Below are 15,936 nucleotides of genomic sequence, written 5' to 3' on the forward strand. Positions count from 1 at the left end.
AAGGTTTGTCTTGTATTTAGAGTCAAAAATGCCTAAGTCAAACAGAGGACTTATAGGCAGATAGTGAGTATGCAATGTAAAAAACACTCTGATTGGCTTAGGATATAGCCAATTAGGCGCAGTTAATCAGCAGCGTTAGGAGAGTAGAGTTAGATTAGATATCACAATTAGGCCAAAATATGACTTATTAGCAATTAGCCTCATAGCAATTATGCTATGAGGCTAATGATATATGAGCGATTTCTCAGAAGGCGATTAAAGCCACATAGGCCTAGCTGAGATGGTTTTGGGCCCTTCATGCTTCTGCCCATGGAGAAGCATGGTGAGCTTATAGGCCTACATGCATACAAATACTACCAATAATGTGTAATAATAATTACTTTCTAAGTACATATAGAGGATTGATATTCCAGAGGTCCAGTTCTCATCTCAAATAAAGGGCCTGGAATTTGTCACAGACGAATGTAAAATACACTAAAACGCATGACGGTATTGGTAATGTCATTCACCGTTGAATACTCCGTCTTAAACCCTAAAGCACAACAGCAGCCAAGGCCAACTAAGGTAGACGAGACAGCCCTCCCCCTTCCCGTCCATCGCTGTCGCCTTCGAACGGCCCGGTCAAGGTCGTGCTGAGACAATCTTTTCCCATTTCAATTCATGAACTGTTTAACAAAGTTGAAAGGCAGGCTGACTGCGGGGCAAGAGAGCCCACGCGTTTATGTAACGGAGGACCGAGCGGGATCATGTGACGCTAGAACGAGACCGGCTGACACCACAGTAAAAAAAAAACGAATAAAAAAAAGCACGCAACTTGGTGCTAGGCTCTTCCGTCTCTCCTCCACCACCACTGCCACACACAAACGCACACACACACACACACACACACACACACACACGCAGATACACACCCGCACGCACACACACACACACACACACACACGCACACTCACACATAGACACACACAGACACATACAGACACCCGCACACACACACACACACACACACACACACACACACACACAACCGCCGCTATCATCAAGCAGCTCTCATCAACAGGCGGCAGAGGGCTGTCCTATAGGCAGCCTGAGAGTGTTGGCAGTCCCATCTCATTTGTTCATTTTCATTTTATTTATTTATTTTTTGTTTCTCAGCCCTAGTCCTATCCTACCCCCTGGGCGCATGCGTCCCGTGCCAGTTTGACTAAGGCTGGAACTCCACTGAAGCGACTGAGAGGAGGAGGAAGAGGAGGAGGAGGAGGAGACCTGAGGAGGATGTCAACATTTTACCCGCAGAACAACTTCCACTCAGTGAGCCAATCAGCGTGGACTTGGTTGTGTAGTGTATGTTACCATGGGGGGGGGGGGGGGGGGGGCATGCATACAGTACTGCCAGGTCAACTCACAAATAAAGGCTAATATTTTCAGTACAGACAGGACTGGATGATGCCCAGACCACAAAAACACGTAAGAACGTTCACATTGGATTCGGTTAAATCGTTACGAAAAAACTAAGGTTCCTTTGTTTTGGTAAATTTATTTCTGGATTTTATGCACATATTTTGTAGACAAAGTTTTCTCGAGAATTTTTTCCATCTGAATCTCTGTGTGCTCTCCATATGCAGCATACGCTTTTATGATTCAAGTCATAAACAGTGCATGGGTCATTCTTACTAAAGGACGACATTCATACAGACAAGCAGATAAAACAGAAACATTAGTCAGAAGAAACTGATTGACAGATAAGATGGACCAATAAAACTCATTGACACACAGACAGACCATACTGATGGAAAGACAGACAGACAGACAGACAGACAGACAATAGATAGATGGATGGATGGATGCATGGAGAGAGAGAGAGAGAGAGAAAAAGAGAGAGAGAGCCTTCCTTTGCAGCAGTATTATATATTGTACTCAATTGCCCAAATGAACAAAACAACAAAGCATTGCTTGTAGAGCTGCAGTCTAAGTCCTTGACTTTATCTTGTCATAACTGGCTATGTCAGTTGGAGAACTGGGGCCAGCCCAAAGGAGCAGTAGACCTAGTCACGGTCACTCGGATTTCCAGAGGAATCCGCCATGCCTTGGCTTCTCCTTCCAGATGCCTCGGACCCTTTTTCTCTCCGCATGGTGCGAGTGCACTTCACCAGCGCAGCCCCCTTGAACCCAATACACTCGGTGTGACTTTTGAATTTGATTTATTGTCCATGAGCTCATTTTGTCCATGAGGTCAACAGTTAGACTGACTTCTTTTTGAACCTGAGAACAAGTTATCATGATGTTTACAGCGTGTATTTATAGATGATTTTCTATCATTTACAAATGTGTAAGTAGGCTATACATGGCAGTACTGTGGTTGTGGAGGATTTTACTGTTCTGTGAATGAATAATCGCTAATGCTACCCATGCTCATACATTGTTTGTGGCATTCAATCCTGGGAAAGAAACAACTTCATACACACAAATGTCATTGTAATGGCAGAGTTAGTATATTTATTTATAAATGTACTTATCATTAACTCAAAATAATACTCTTAAGGATCTTAAGTAATTACAAACAAACAACAATATTATTGGTTGTGAAAAGGCTACCACTAGAAAGATAATAGAATAAGAGAGTAATAATACAATAATAAGACTTCTCTGGTCCCTCACACCTCATAAAGATATTTAAAATATCTAAAATATAGGAACCCAACCTTCAGATTGATGCCCCCTGCCTGACAACTCTCTACCACCACCGTATGGTGGAGCAAATATTGTCACTCACTTCTAAATAACAAGAGTAATCTTAGTAATATTATAACCACCAGCATACTGCTATTTGTACGACCATTTGTTATGACAATTTACAAAAGACATCCTTGTCTCATTGCTCACGTGGAGGTGATAAAGAATTGGTAGAATATGAAAACATTTGTCCACACCTTTTTTGAGTTCACAAACAAAATATCCATCATCTAATTGAATTCAAAGCAGCTCTTTGAATTCAACCCTTTCCAATCTACCCTAGATTGACCAGACACCAATGTGAATAAATACAAGCTTACACTCTGAAAGCACGTTTCTATCCGTCGCCCACCAGCTTCTGCAAAAGACTCAGGACTCACTTGTTCAGAGTTTACTAGATTCTGCATAGACTCCCCACTTACCCCCCCACACCCCTCCGCACTTAGTGTACGCTGTACGTCCTTAAAAATAGTACCTAGCATTGTGTAGCTATCTTTGTTGTGTACAGGGAATGGGTTAAGATTGTTGGTGCTTAGCACTTGGTTCGATGAACATCCTTACTGTACCGACAGCGATATATTGTTGTTTCTCTTTCTTCTGACAAATATACTTATTGTAAGTCACTTTGGATAAAAACGTCTGCTAAATGTCCTAAATGAAAAAACGAAATGGATCAGAATCCAGGTATCACGGTGACCTGGTGAGGGCTGCACCTACCTGTCCATGGGGTTGGTGGTGTGGTGGAGGATCTCAAGGCTTCACAGAGGAGCATCCTTGGGCTGCCATCCAGAGGCATGGTACCATTGCTCAGGGTTGGCAGGAAGCAGGACAAGAGAGAGAGAGAGAGAGAGAGAGAGAGAGAGAGAGAGAGAGAGAGAGAGAGAGAGAGAGAGAGAGAGAGAGAGAGAGGGGATGAGAGAGAGAGAGAGAGAGAGAGAGAGAGAGAGGATGAGAGAGAGAGACAATGGGTCTTTTTTCTTCAAAACCCCCTCACCACCAAGTACAGAACCAGACTCCTATAGGAGCGTGGCTTTCTCCCCAATAGCTTCCATTGTTCTCTGGCTCGCCTGCCTGGCCTTCATGTGCAAGGCGCTACTATTTGTATCATACGGGATGTTTTCTGACGGCTACAGTCCCCATTCATTCACACACACCACTACGGCAGTGACTTGGCTATGCTTCCATGATTCATCCTCTCTGAGAGCGATACTGTGTCCCTGCAGGCAGCACTCGAAACCCGGGGCCGACCAGGGAATGATACCCCTATTTAAAGGGGATTCTCCTGGCCGTTGCTTTATAAATGCTGCAAGCCCCATTGGCACAATCGGTGATCGGTTTGCATAGATAATATGTCATGTGTCATCAATAACACCTCTACTGTACATTATTATTTCTGAACACACAAGTACTGGGAATAACAATATAATTTCCAAATGGAACAACTACAGTACACGTAACCGTAGCTCGAAATATAACTTTAAAACCTGGCAGATGCCAAATTAGACTCACATCCGGTGTAACAACAATTGACACAAAGGAATTTTGATGATATCTAAATCCTAGTCAGGGGAAGATATTAAGGTTCAAGATAAGCAGCAACATGTTTCAATTAAAATAGCGAAAAGTAATTTTGCATTGTAACTATAATTAATATCTGTGACATTTCACAATTAAGGTACATTAATTAACCATTCATTAGCATTAGCCAATGCAGTAATAAGCATAAAGTAGCATTAAGTACATATACATTTGCTTTACTTTTAGTAATAATTTGCTTTTGGTGTTCATTACTTGCATACTGCAATGATACTATTGCATTCCAACTGCATCAACAAGTGGTTAACCTTTACTGTGAAGTCTAATAGGGCATGTTTTTTGTCAACTTGCCTTCAAAGGCTGACATTAAATCAATCAACTAGGTCTGTGGGAGCTTAATCTTTAGTGACCTTTGGGTAGGATTTAAGAAGAAATATATATTTTTAGATTGCGCATGTGCATAATTTTTGATGTATATATATTAATTATAAAACGGGTGGTTTAAATCAAGCGATCTGATTGGTTCCCAACTGTTGTATATTGAGCGTATACACACAGCTATGACGCCCGTTCAGTTTACAGAGTTCAGTATCACTCCGCGCCTAACTTGAACTGTTGTTTATTTATATATAAAAGCAATAGCATAGTTCACTGAAGCCTAAAAAACATGTTGATTGATGGAGAGGGGGCTCGCCGTCGCTCCGCTGCGCGTCGGGACGGACAACGCCCCTTAACTGTGGTATAATGACCGTATACCACAGCCTGTCGTGATCTATTGCTTAAATATATTGTATATTATCAATGACAGTCGCGGGTCCATTCTGCTACGTCACGAACCCACAGCGTCACGTGGCCTAATGTTATCGTGCGGTGCCTTGTGGGAGTCAACATGGCGCGCCCCCGTTGGACAAGTCAACCGCAATGTCCTATCTGATGTAACCGCGTCGCCACAACGGTAATGCGGTTTGAAACACATTAGAATAATAAGATAAGCTTAGTTTACGCTTTCCACACACGCACAGCCCGACATGGGCACGTTGTTCCGGGCCAGAGCGGCGCTGGGACCCAGAGGGTTCCCCGGTGTGCTGCTCCGTCCTTCACCGAGTGACGCAGGTCCACACCGGTGTGCGGTCCTCGCCCCCGTCCCCAGAGCAGCCCTGCTTCACAAGAGGAGTCACGGAAGTCATGTCGCGGAGGGAGCGAGGGATCTGTTACAGAACTACGTGTGTTACAGCCTCCCTCACAGGACCCTGTTGAGACTGGAGGGACAGGACACCAGCTCCTTTCTCCAGGGGATCATCACCAACGACACCGAGCTGCTGGCCGAGCCCGGGCAGAGGGCGGTGTACTCACACATGCTCAACGTCCAGGGGCGAATCCTGTATGACATCATATTGTACAGGTAGGACTCGTTTCATGACCTGTGTATGCTGGACTTGCAGTTCTCTTGAATGTCCGTAAAGTACTGACATACGTGCAGTGGTTAGTTACTAAGTTACTGTGACGTTACTGTACATTTTGGGTCATTCTGGCTCTGCCTGCTAAATCCCTTAATGAATAAATAGACAATACCTGTCAATGTTAGCATACTGCCAACAATTAAAAATCTAATATTTTTACATGGTTCAAACTATCTTGCCATAAATATATTATATGTATTAAGCCCTTTAAGACCTGTGATAAAGCGCTATACAAATAAAATTGAATTGAACTTAATTGAATCTTATCTCTTCTTGCTTTCAGTCTAAAACATGCAACAGGGAGCAGTCTTCTCCTCGAATGTGACACTGCGGTAAAAGACTCAATCTTGAGACACTTGAAAGTCTATAAGATACGCCGAAAGGTGACGATAAGCCCCTGTGTAGACCTCTCTCTATGGGCCGTGCTGCCGCGACTGAAGAACTCAGAAGTACCGGATATCTCGTCTCCAGAGAAAGCACCTATATGCGTGACGGATCCCAGAACTGACGCAATGGGCTGGAGGTTGGTGCTGGAAAATGAAGTGGACCCCCAGGCTGTAATTGCATCTTGTCAGCAGGGAAACACAGAGGAGTATCATAGACATCGCTACTCGATAGGTATGTGCAGGTCATGTTGGATGTCGTCCGTATTTAAATATACATGTGTGACTTGATGCCAAGCATTTTTGTCTTTTGCGTTATTTGTATAGGACTCCCGGAGGGAGTTAAAGATCTTCCTCCCGAAGTAGCGCTCCCACTGGAGTCCAATCTGGTGTACATGCAGGGCATCAGCTTCAGTAAAGGCTGCTACATCGGACAGGAGCTGACGGCCAGGACACATCACACTGGCGTGGTTCGTAAGCGCCTGATGCCCGTTCGCCTGTCCTCGGCCCTGGCTCAGGGTGTCGCCGACGGAGCATTGTTGCAAACTCAAGCAGGCAAGGCTGCTGGGAAACACAGGACCGGGCTGGGAGAGCTGGGTCTGAGTCTGATTCGTCTCGCTCACGCCAAAGAAGTGCTTTCGCTCACGTCATCCGACGGTAACTCTGTGAATCTAGAGGCTTCCGTGCCAGAATGGTGGCCTCAAGACTTGAAATTGAAGTAAAGATGAGTGTTTCTGTATTTGTCTGCATCAGGCCTAAGGCCAATGCAAATGTATCTTCTTAACTTAACTCTTATATTTGCAGCGATCCACCAATTCAAATGGTGTTGATTACTAGCTGTTTTTGTATTACGTCTGAGATTAACATAACCCCCGAGTTCTGTGTTGTTGATGACACAATAAAAGCTGTTTAATAAATACACCATAGAAAATTGTTGTTGGATTTTATTTCTTCACAACATAATTAGGTGCAAGACATTCACTGACATTTGTGATTAAATATATCTAATATGCCACACCAAATGTGTGATAATACCTTAAATATTGTCTAATACACCGAGTATGAGGACTTACAAACACATTCTGGGGTTGACATTCAAAATCCAAAGGACGCCCCCTCATCTTATTAAGGAAGATGCTGCCCTCTTGTGGAGTGTATAGTCTCTCGGATTTTCTGCACCAGAACTTCGGGCTGTAAATTCAGGGTTGAGTGATCCAGTCTCTTAAAGTCCTCGCTGCAGATGAGGCACTCTAGGATATGAACGACACGCTGCAGGTCAAACGCTGCGTGGTGCGAGCCCAGTGCAGCTAGGGTCTCTGAGAGATGCCTGGGACAATCGGCGTTCGCCGAGGAGCAAGCACTCAGGAAAGCGATGCGATTTTCAGCAATGATTTTCAGGAAGGATGCAAACTCTCCGTAGTCGATACCAGAGCACGATTTCATGATGGTCTGGAAGATGGAAGATGCAAAACACTGAACGTAATAGTTTGGTGTATGACAGAAATGGCGTATTCCACCGAAATCAAATTAAACACTATCAACTTTATTACCTGGCAGTGCTGATGCCATGAGTCCATGGTAGCTCTCCATTCCTCGATCTCTCGTTGGACAGCAGAAAGCTCGTTTTGAAGGAATTGCCACATTATGTCAATGTTACAACCATTCAGCCAATTATGATTGATAGAGATGGTGTCTTCCTATGAAACAGTAAGAACAGTCAAGATTATCAAAATAGTTATACTATATACTAACTTAAAAATGAAGTACTCCCTGACACAGAATTTATTTAGGGGAAAATAAAAATAATGGGTGTATGCATGGAGTGAGGTACTAAGACAATTATTTCAAAGAATGAATAGAGAAAAAGTTAACATAGTGCAGCTACTGTTCTACCACCCAATATAACAAAACCCTTTTATAATCGTTCTAGTCACAGTTCTTACCAGATTATAAACCTGATGGTGCCAGCCACTGGGAACAAATATTATTTCACCTGCCTCTTGAATAATTTCAAGAGGTTGGCAGGCTTTGTCCGACTGTGGGAAGAGGCCTTTGTCTCTCAGCTCTGCTGCTGTGACATCGTAGGCCAGGTTGCCATGGGTGTCTTTTAAAAACTCCTCCTGACCCGGTGGGTACAGCAGCCATTTTTTTCTGCCACAGATATTTGCAGACCAACTGTATGAGCGGAAAACATCAGCATGGAAAGGGGTCCTAGCAGGAAAGAATCAAAACACATGATTGATCATTTCAAAAAGCACATGTTTGGTACATCATAATGTCATAAATGGTCATTATTGTACCATGAGCCTTTGGGTCCCATATAGACAAAACGATAGTCATCCACCTCAATGGTATTCCAATATTCATTCAACCAGTCGGAGGAGAAGAACACTGGAGTTGTGTAGACATTGTGTTCCGGGAAGTCCCTGAAAAAGAGCAAGCATCAAACGAGATTACAGCTTTGAATGAAACACACGGAAGCACACACACACACACACACACGTCTTTATGGATTTATAAATGAAAGACCTTGCCATGTGCCAGTCTTTCAAATAGAGACATCCTTTCGGTGACGAGTTGCCATTCTGAATATATTCTTTCCAGTACTGTATGAATTCTTTAAAAGGCATAGTTTGTTTAGGGTTTGCATTGTATTCCTTTGCATTACAATTGGCAACTGGAACTGGGGTCTCATCTGTTAAAAAGAAAGGAAAGTTGAAGCATCCATGTATGATTCATCATTTGTGTATTGTAAATAAAATGAATAGCAGTATGATTATCTTCATACCAAACTCTTGTAGCAGTGTCTGGAAATTAGGTTTTCCTTCTTCAGTCACCCATTGTCTCCTACACCTCCACTCCTCAGTAAATCTTCTTGAAAACACACATGGGTGGTTGGGAAGAAGGTACTTTTTGAAAAATGTGGAATAGCTTATTTCCTTGTCAATATATTCCACGAAATGTGACGACCAAAACTGATCATAGGATTGTCTGGGTATTTTGACCAGACTGCAGCAGTTATGATATGAATCCCTGTCCATGACGACAAACCAGTCCTTCAGCCACTAGGAGAGCAGCGCACGCTTCATTAACTACTTAACACTGCGAGATGTACATTTGCAATTCTCTATCGGATGTCTTCACACTCATATTGTGCATTTTAGTGTCCATGCACACGAAGGTACAGTCGAAACATGATATATATTGCTGACAACAGCTGTGCGTCCCTCAATAAGACTCCAGTATGAAGGCCGCTGCCTACAGTTGTGTGTTTTGGTTTAATATCAGCGCTCCACAGAACTCCTTGTAAGAACACTACAAACGAATTCAAGATAATTACTGTTACACGTACGTTTCCAAAACACACACAAAAACGAATTATTCAACGATATGCTTTTTGGCGTCATCCCTTTTCCATCCGGACGATAAATCGTGCCGCACGAGTATACGACGTCACTTCCGTAGTAAACAACCCTGTTTTCGTTCAGGGTGGTTATGTCACTTTAGAACGAACACATCGCGCACGCCGTGCAGCCGCAACAGACGGGATAAAGAATCCTGTCACATTATAATGATACACTGCGGTCCTGGTCTACGTCTGCCATTGAGTCGAAGCACTTAAACGCCTCCAATCTGAAATCTGGCCCCTGGATTAACGTACACGGGGTGGACTATAACTGTTACGACGTAGGTTCTATCTATCTATCTATCTATCTATCTATCTATCTATCTATCTATCTATCTATCTATCTATCTATCTATCTATCTATCTATCTATCTATCTGTCTGTCTGTCTGTCTGTCTGTCTGTCTGTCTGTCTGTCTGTCTGTCTGTCTGTCTGTCTGTCTGTCTGTCTGTGTGTGTGTGTGTGTGTGTGTGTGTGTGTGTGTGTGTGTGTGTGTTTCACTCTCTTTCTCTGTCTCTGTCTCTCTCTCTCTCTCTCTGACAATAGATCCATTGTTTCAAATGTATCACTGACTCTTTCCCCATTTGTTGATTCCCTGTTAGGCTATTCCACACAGTCCAAAATGAGCCGAGACATCAGTTCGATCCACAGCTGGCCTGGGTCCTACTACATCAGCCACGATAAAAGATGGGAGAACGGCGCCCTGTCCATCACCAAAACCATGGTGCGCTTCACCTCCGACCAGACCAAGGAGAGGTTGGCCAGCTTCCGCCTGTCGAACATCATGCAGATCAAGATGGAGTCCTCAAGCTTCATCTTCAGCACTCTCACCGTGCTGGAAAACGGCAACGTCAAGCACTGGTTTGGCTCCCTGAAGCCCAACAGGGTGGTGGTTTACAACGTCCTGGAGCATTTCTGGAGAGAACGCCTCTTGTCCCCCTCCTCTGAGATCAAGGGGGCCGAGCCCCAGGGAACCAAAGGCCGGGAGCTGATCCACCTGGTGGCCGGAGCCCAGAGGAGGCTGGAGGATACGGGCATAGTCCTCCACCACCAGGGAGAGCAGTTTGACAACATGATGCAGGGGCTGGACAAGATCGAATCGGACCTGGGCATAGCAGACAAGTATGCATTCATTTGTTCTAACATTGTTTGTTTTTAAATTATTTTACTTTTTGAGTGAATTCTCTCAAGATAAAACGTACCGTAGCTTTGTTGTATACAGCGAATGGGTTAACCTAATGGGTTAACCTAACAGTTGTTAGTGCTTGCCACTTGTTTCTATGAACATCCTTACTGTACCGACAGCGATATATTGTTGTTTCTCCTTCTTCGGACAAATCTACTTATTGTAAGTCACTTTGGATAAAAGCATCGGAAATGTCAATGTAAATGTACCGTAAACAATATTGCATTACCCCGATGTATAATCGTTCTAACCCTTCACTTCTAAGTAAGTTAGTAAGTAGATACATCATATTTGGGGATGAAATTTGGTAGTTCAGGTATCCAGGAGCCAACAGACAATATAGTACAGTTGACAAACAACAAAATGGACAATAAAAGTCAACAGAAAGTGAGCAATATTGCACTGAATTAAAAATTCCATATGAAAAAGAGCCAGAGGTACATATTAAAAAAGTATATATATCATGCAATTGCACATTGTCTACATTGCGTGTGGGGGTGGGTCTCTACTCATGTCCTCCTCCAACGTCTGCCGTGTGTGCAGGTGCCTGTCCCAGCTGGAGTCTCCCTCCTGGTGGCCCTTCCCCAAAGCCCCCTGGAAGACGCAGCAGGAAGCCAAGGCGGAAGACGCGGCCAGGGCCACCGCCGCCGCCGCCGCCGGCAGCGGCTCCGGGAAGAACAAGGTGATCGTCAGCATCCCCGCCCTGGTGTCCAGCGGCGGCGGCGGCGGCGAGTCGGACCTGAAGCCGGGCTGCCTGCTGGTGACGGTGTCGGCGCTGGAGCTGCGCGACACCGGCTGCCAGCTACTGCACCGCTTTGAGCGGAAGGAGGTGGACGAGATCAGGGTGCACAACCCGTACGAGGTCAGCGTGAGGCAGCGGTTCATCGGCACGCCGGACGTGGCCTACCGCCTCTTGTCGGCCAAGATGCCCGAAGCGCTGGCGGTGTTGGAGATGCAGTACAAGCAGAAGGTGGAGTACACCAGTGAGTTCACGGCCTTCAGGTCCACCCCCGCTGCCTCTCCCTGTGGGGCCGAGGGCTCCATATGGACTGAAGGTAAGGTGTGATGAGGTTTTCCTTTCTATTTGTTTCTATTTCTAGATTTTCTTTAGATTTAACAAGAGCCTCACGTTATTATTTATCGTTCTTATAGTATTGTTGATACAGGATTATGTGTCATTTTAAATGTGACCACATGGTGGCAGTGTAGACCTATGCTTCTGCCTCTACATGCAAATTATCGAAAACAAAGTATTCCATGGACTCTTGAGATGTAACTATTACGCACTTATAATAATAATTCCGTTTTTTTTATTGTTATCACAACAATTTTGGTTGTTATTTCAATTTCAGCCTCACCTGTAAATTGAATGTCACCGTAACAAGCTGTAGATGTTTCCGAAACAAACAATGATAAAACCCATCACATCATGCTTGCAGTTACCTCAGTTTGAACATTGGGTGAGACTTTAAAAGCCCCTGTCCCCTTCACCCTCAGCTCTTGGGTATCATGTCCTTAGGACCAGTTCAAGATTCAAGATTGTTTATTGTCATACACACAACAATTAGAGCAGCAGTTGCTGGCAATGAAATTCTTCAGCATAGCCTCCTTCAACAATACATATACATACAATACATATACATATAAAAATAAGAGAAACACAAACTGGACATGAAATAATTAGAATAAAATAGAAATCTAATAATAATAGCTGTAAACGAAAAAACGATTGTGTCCTTCCTCTCCACCGCCGCCCGCGGTGCCAGGCCTGCAGCAGGGCTGCCTGGAGACAGAGGTGCCCATGGAGGTCCCAGCGGGGGAGCTGTCCCAGCTGCAGGTGCACGTGCTCCAGCCAGCTGTTAGCCAGGCCGAGGCCCAGGAGCTCCGGCAGGTGAGGGTCCATCGGTCCGTGCACTGGCTCACTGCTGCCCCGCGCTAGAGGATAATATATGACGCACACTGTGGATACATGGAGAGGTGTTCGTGTTCCTGTTGCCGGGTAAGGTAGCGCACATGTTATGGCTACAGGCAGCGAATTAGCATGTTGTGCTACAAACAGCGGCTGCCGTCACCGTAAACTATCCGATGATTTGTTTTCATTTGTCGGACAAATGGGTTTATTTGTAGGGCGTGAAAACTGATGTTGTCGCAACGAGCCTCAGGAAAATATGCTCTATTCCATGTAAAATGTAAAAAAAAATAAACACAAATGAATGGATGATGTTGAGAATATGATACGCGTGTTAAGTCTCTCCTAAACTACGATTTGGCAGCATCCTTTCTTTATTTTCCTCCTGTTTTAAAAGGCAGTCGGAGAAACCGCAGTCTGTGTTGGATTTAAGAGAGGGGAAGAGACATGGTCAGTCGTTTGGTCAGACCGTTTCAAGTCTTTCCATTCAAAACCGTACAACGCTATATTACGCTACCATTTCTGATGACCAGACATAAACACCGGTGCCAATTGGAATGCTATTTTTCATTGAGCACATTATTAGCGGGTGCAAAAATAGCCAACACAGTTCATTAGTGTTGTAGCCAGGACTAATTGAGCCCAAGATTATAGACTATACAATATTACAGTCCAATAAGAACTCATTTCCACCATAAGGGATTTGTGTGCTCTTTATATATTTTGTGTGTAGTTAATACTTGTACATTATAACAGTGTATATTTGTATTGATTTATTACAATCTTAGTGGAGTTTGCTATTGTTTTTGTCTATTTAATCGTTGTTCAAAGATATTAATCTTTGCATCGCATAGTTTTGCTTGTCTATTGTTTCCCTATCAATGGCGTATTGTGAATCACCGATAAGGTCCAACCTGGAGACTTCAAAGAGCACTAATTGTGACTTAATGTGACGCAGTGGGACAACACCTCACTCTCAACGTAACTCGTGTGCAGATTACGTTGGATATCAGAGCCAGTTGTTAAGTGAACCCTTGAGGACGTTATCTTAATGTTCTCCCCCCCCTCCCCCCCTCCCTCCTACATTCTCCTAATGTTGAAATGGTTTTCCGATGACTTCCGAGAAACTTGTGTATTCAACACAGCTTTGCTTTCAATGACTCTGTATTTTCTGTCTTGGTGTTCTTGTCTTAGCGCAGAAGGTAGCTTGTGTTGCCTTGTAACACCTTTTCCATTATGGTCTCCAAGAACAATTTGTGCATTATTGTTCGATTCCATTGTGTAAATCATGTTTTTTGTGTTTTTTTTTTTCATGTGTGTGTTTGTGTGTGTGTGCGTGCACGCGTATGGCCATGTGTGTTTCTGCACACGTGTGTGTTTGTGTGTGATTGCGCGTGTGTGTGTGTGTGTGTTTCTGCACGTGTGTGTGTGTGTGTGTGTGTGTGTGTGTGTGTGTTTGTGTTTCTGCACACGTGTGTGTGTGTGCGTGTGTGTGTGTTTCTGCACGTGTGTGTGTGTGTGTGTGTGTGTGTGTGTTTCTGCACATGTGTGTGTGTGTGTGTGTTTCTGCACGTGTGTGTGTGTGTGTGTGTGTGTGGCCCCAGATGCTGCTGCAGCTGAAGACCCTGGCGCTGGAGGCGGAGACGGAGCTGGAGCGCCACGACGACGTGCTGGCGGCCGTCGACAGCTCCACCGACCGGGCCACCCTGCACATGGACAAGCAGACCTGTCGCATGAAGAGGCTGCTGTAGTCCACCCCCCCCCCCCCCCTCCCCTCCCCCCCCCCCCACACGTCCCACCGCTGCAGACACGCCGCCGCCGCCGGGGAACCGCCTCGTAAGCACCCGTCTGTCTCTGTCCTGCATTTTGTTATTCGGGTTGTCCCACCTTTTGGGGTGATGCACGGTCGTGTGGCCGTCATTTACAGACGTCCGGTGACCTTCATCGGATGTCGCCGAAAATCGATACTCAAAAGGGACCTACTGCAAAAATCCGTCCCTGCACTTAAGGAGGACTCAAATGATGTTGGCCAGGAGTGCAGGAGTGCAATGGCACCCATTGCACTCCAGACCATCCCTGGAAGGAGGGATCCCCCACTCTGCATTCCTTCTCATCAGATTTCTTCCTTGCTAATTAGGGCAGTTTTTTCTTGCCCTCTCAATCAATTCAGAATGCCTGTTTTGAAGTTCTACAATAGATTCGCCTTTTTAAAATAATGAATCAATTATTTAACCTCTGATATTTTGCAGGTGCCATGGCACCCACTGACCAAAAGTTGTATTAAATATTGTTGTATTAAATAACCTGAATGAATACAAGAACACCCTATTCCTCAGATGTAGATCTATAATTTATTTTTCTGTGCTTCTTTTGTGCCTCATCCTCTCCCCAGGACTCTGTGCTCTGCCGCTGAACCATCGGCATCATCGGACCATCGGATGCATGTCTTGATATCACCTCTTTACATCTTCCTCATGAGGACTGTTTTCATTTATATATATATAAGCCTTGTAAAGGCACAACTACCCGGGACAAAATGTTGCAATTCTCCTTTTGCTTGTAAATGATGTAGAGCAATATGTTCTGTTAACGGTGTTCTCAAAGAGCAGACAATGCTATTATAAATCTGTATTATTTGTAAATGACTTGCATGTGTGTGGTATTGAATATGTTGTCATTCCTTAGCGTCTCTGTTTGTTTTAACATGTCAAGCTGTGATTGATTGTAATCTAAACCTGTAATCTAAACCAATTTGAAACACAAACGACCTGTATCGTCTCCTTCATTGAGCCATCCAAATACTCTCTAGTCTTTTTCTTTATTTTCTGATGTCTGCTCATTTTAGTCGCATGAAAAAATCTCTAATCTCCAACACAGATAAGGAGTAATCTCCCGATGCATTAGGAGCTGCAAACAAATTCTTCTGGCAATGTGAAAGGAACCCTGCAGAGCTTTCCCTTCTGTTTTCTCCTTATCCGGAAAAAGGGTGTGTTAGACTGCCTACTCCCCTTGAAAATACAGAGAGCTCCTGGCTGCAGCAACACTGTCTGCAACGATTTGACCTAGGAGTTTTAAAACAAACCCGACACAGAACAGCCCCCTTCGGCTCAGAGACACACTGCACATGAGGCTCTGTGTTGGTCTATTGACACTGCAGAGGGTTGGAAGAGGGGACCGCTGGGAGGTTGTCTGGAAATTATAGTGTTGTGATGGAAGCATACAGTAAACAATACTTTACTGCATATCTTTACTGCATTCGGCTTCAGTTGTTTTGTTATGAAGACATCACTCCCTTTGTGTTGGGTTGTCACCACTGGTCGCAC

The 15,936-nt window shown here is 44.4% G+C and overlaps 3 protein-coding genes across 4 annotated transcripts; 2 read left to right on the plus strand and 1 right to left on the minus strand.

Moving 5' to 3' along the window:
• The first annotated feature begins 5,159 nt into the window (after nucleotides 1-5,159).
• On the plus strand, nucleotides 5,160-7,036 carry iba57 (iron-sulfur cluster assembly factor IBA57). Its single transcript, XM_084481588.1, has 3 exons — nucleotides 5,160-5,671; nucleotides 6,013-6,347; nucleotides 6,440-7,036. The coding sequence occupies exons 1-3, from the start codon at nucleotides 5,298-5,300 to the stop codon at nucleotides 6,832-6,834; spliced, it is 1,104 nt and encodes a 367-aa protein (XP_084337714.1). The 5' UTR covers nucleotides 5,160-5,297; the 3' UTR covers nucleotides 6,835-7,036.
• Nucleotides 7,037-7,047: 11 nt separating this feature from the next.
• jmjd4 (jumonji domain containing 4) lies at nucleotides 7,048-9,518 on the minus strand. Of its 2 annotated transcripts, none has more exons than XM_084481587.1 (6): nucleotides 8,901-9,518; nucleotides 8,642-8,807; nucleotides 8,413-8,538; nucleotides 8,106-8,323; nucleotides 7,663-7,805; nucleotides 7,048-7,561 (listed from the first exon to the last, which is right to left on the minus strand). In XM_084481587.1, exons 1-6 carry the CDS (start codon nucleotides 9,151-9,153, stop codon nucleotides 7,238-7,240), a joined length of 1,230 nt encoding a protein of 409 aa, XP_084337713.1. In that variant the 5' UTR covers nucleotides 9,154-9,518; the 3' UTR covers nucleotides 7,048-7,237. The 2 variants fall into 2 exon arrangements, with proteins under 2 accessions (XP_084337713.1, XP_084337712.1); XM_084481586.1 differs by having other exon boundaries at nucleotides 7,663-7,809; nucleotides 8,056-8,323.
• Nucleotides 9,519-9,541: 23 nt separating this feature from the next.
• On the plus strand, nucleotides 9,542-14,369 carry snap47 (synaptosome associated protein 47). The gene is made up of 5 exons (XM_084481585.1): nucleotides 9,542-9,799; nucleotides 10,121-10,640; nucleotides 11,248-11,759; nucleotides 12,471-12,595; nucleotides 14,218-14,369. Exons 2-5 carry the CDS (start codon nucleotides 10,141-10,143, stop codon nucleotides 14,362-14,364), a joined length of 1,284 nt encoding a protein of 427 aa, XP_084337711.1. The 5' UTR covers nucleotides 9,542-9,799; nucleotides 10,121-10,140; the 3' UTR covers nucleotides 14,365-14,369.
• Nucleotides 14,370-15,936: the final 1,567 nt, after the last annotated feature.

The sequence above is a fragment of the Micromesistius poutassou genome (genome assembly GCF_964030765.1).
Source record: "Micromesistius poutassou genome assembly, chromosome: 16".
NCBI classification, from domain to species: domain Eukaryota; kingdom Metazoa; phylum Chordata; class Actinopteri; order Gadiformes; family Gadidae; genus Micromesistius; species Micromesistius poutassou.

Excerpts from the sequence above, each read along its gene's own strand:
- jmjd4 (XM_084481586.1), bottom strand. The coding sequence starts at position 9,153 with ATGGACAGGGATTCATATCATAACTGCTGCAGTCTGGTCAAAATACCC. Across the intron at positions 8,324-8,412 it reads ATGGGACCCAAAGGCTCATG|GACCCCTTTCCATGCTGATG; the intron begins GTACAATAATGA and ends CTTTCCTGCTAG. Across the intron at positions 7,810-8,055 it reads ACCATCAGGTTTATAATCTG|GAAGACACCATCTCTATCAA; the intron begins GTAAGAACTGTG and ends ACTGTTTCATAG.
- snap47 (XM_084481585.1), top strand. The coding sequence starts at position 10,141 with ATGAGCCGAGACATCAGTTCGATCCACAGCTGGCCTGGGTCCTACTAC. Across the intron at positions 11,760-12,470 it reads GGGCTCCATATGGACTGAAG|GCCTGCAGCAGGGCTGCCTG; the intron begins GTAAGGTGTGAT and ends CCGCGGTGCCAG. Across the intron at positions 12,596-14,217 it reads AGGCCCAGGAGCTCCGGCAG|ATGCTGCTGCAGCTGAAGAC; the intron begins GTGAGGGTCCAT and ends GTGTGGCCCCAG.
- iba57 (XM_084481588.1), top strand. The coding sequence starts at position 5,298 with ATGGGCACGTTGTTCCGGGCCAGAGCGGCGCTGGGACCCAGAGGGTTC. Across the intron at positions 5,672-6,012 it reads TATGACATCATATTGTACAG|TCTAAAACATGCAACAGGGA; the intron begins GTAGGACTCGTT and ends TCTTGCTTTCAG. Across the intron at positions 6,348-6,439 it reads TAGACATCGCTACTCGATAG|GACTCCCGGAGGGAGTTAAA; the intron begins GTATGTGCAGGT and ends TTATTTGTATAG.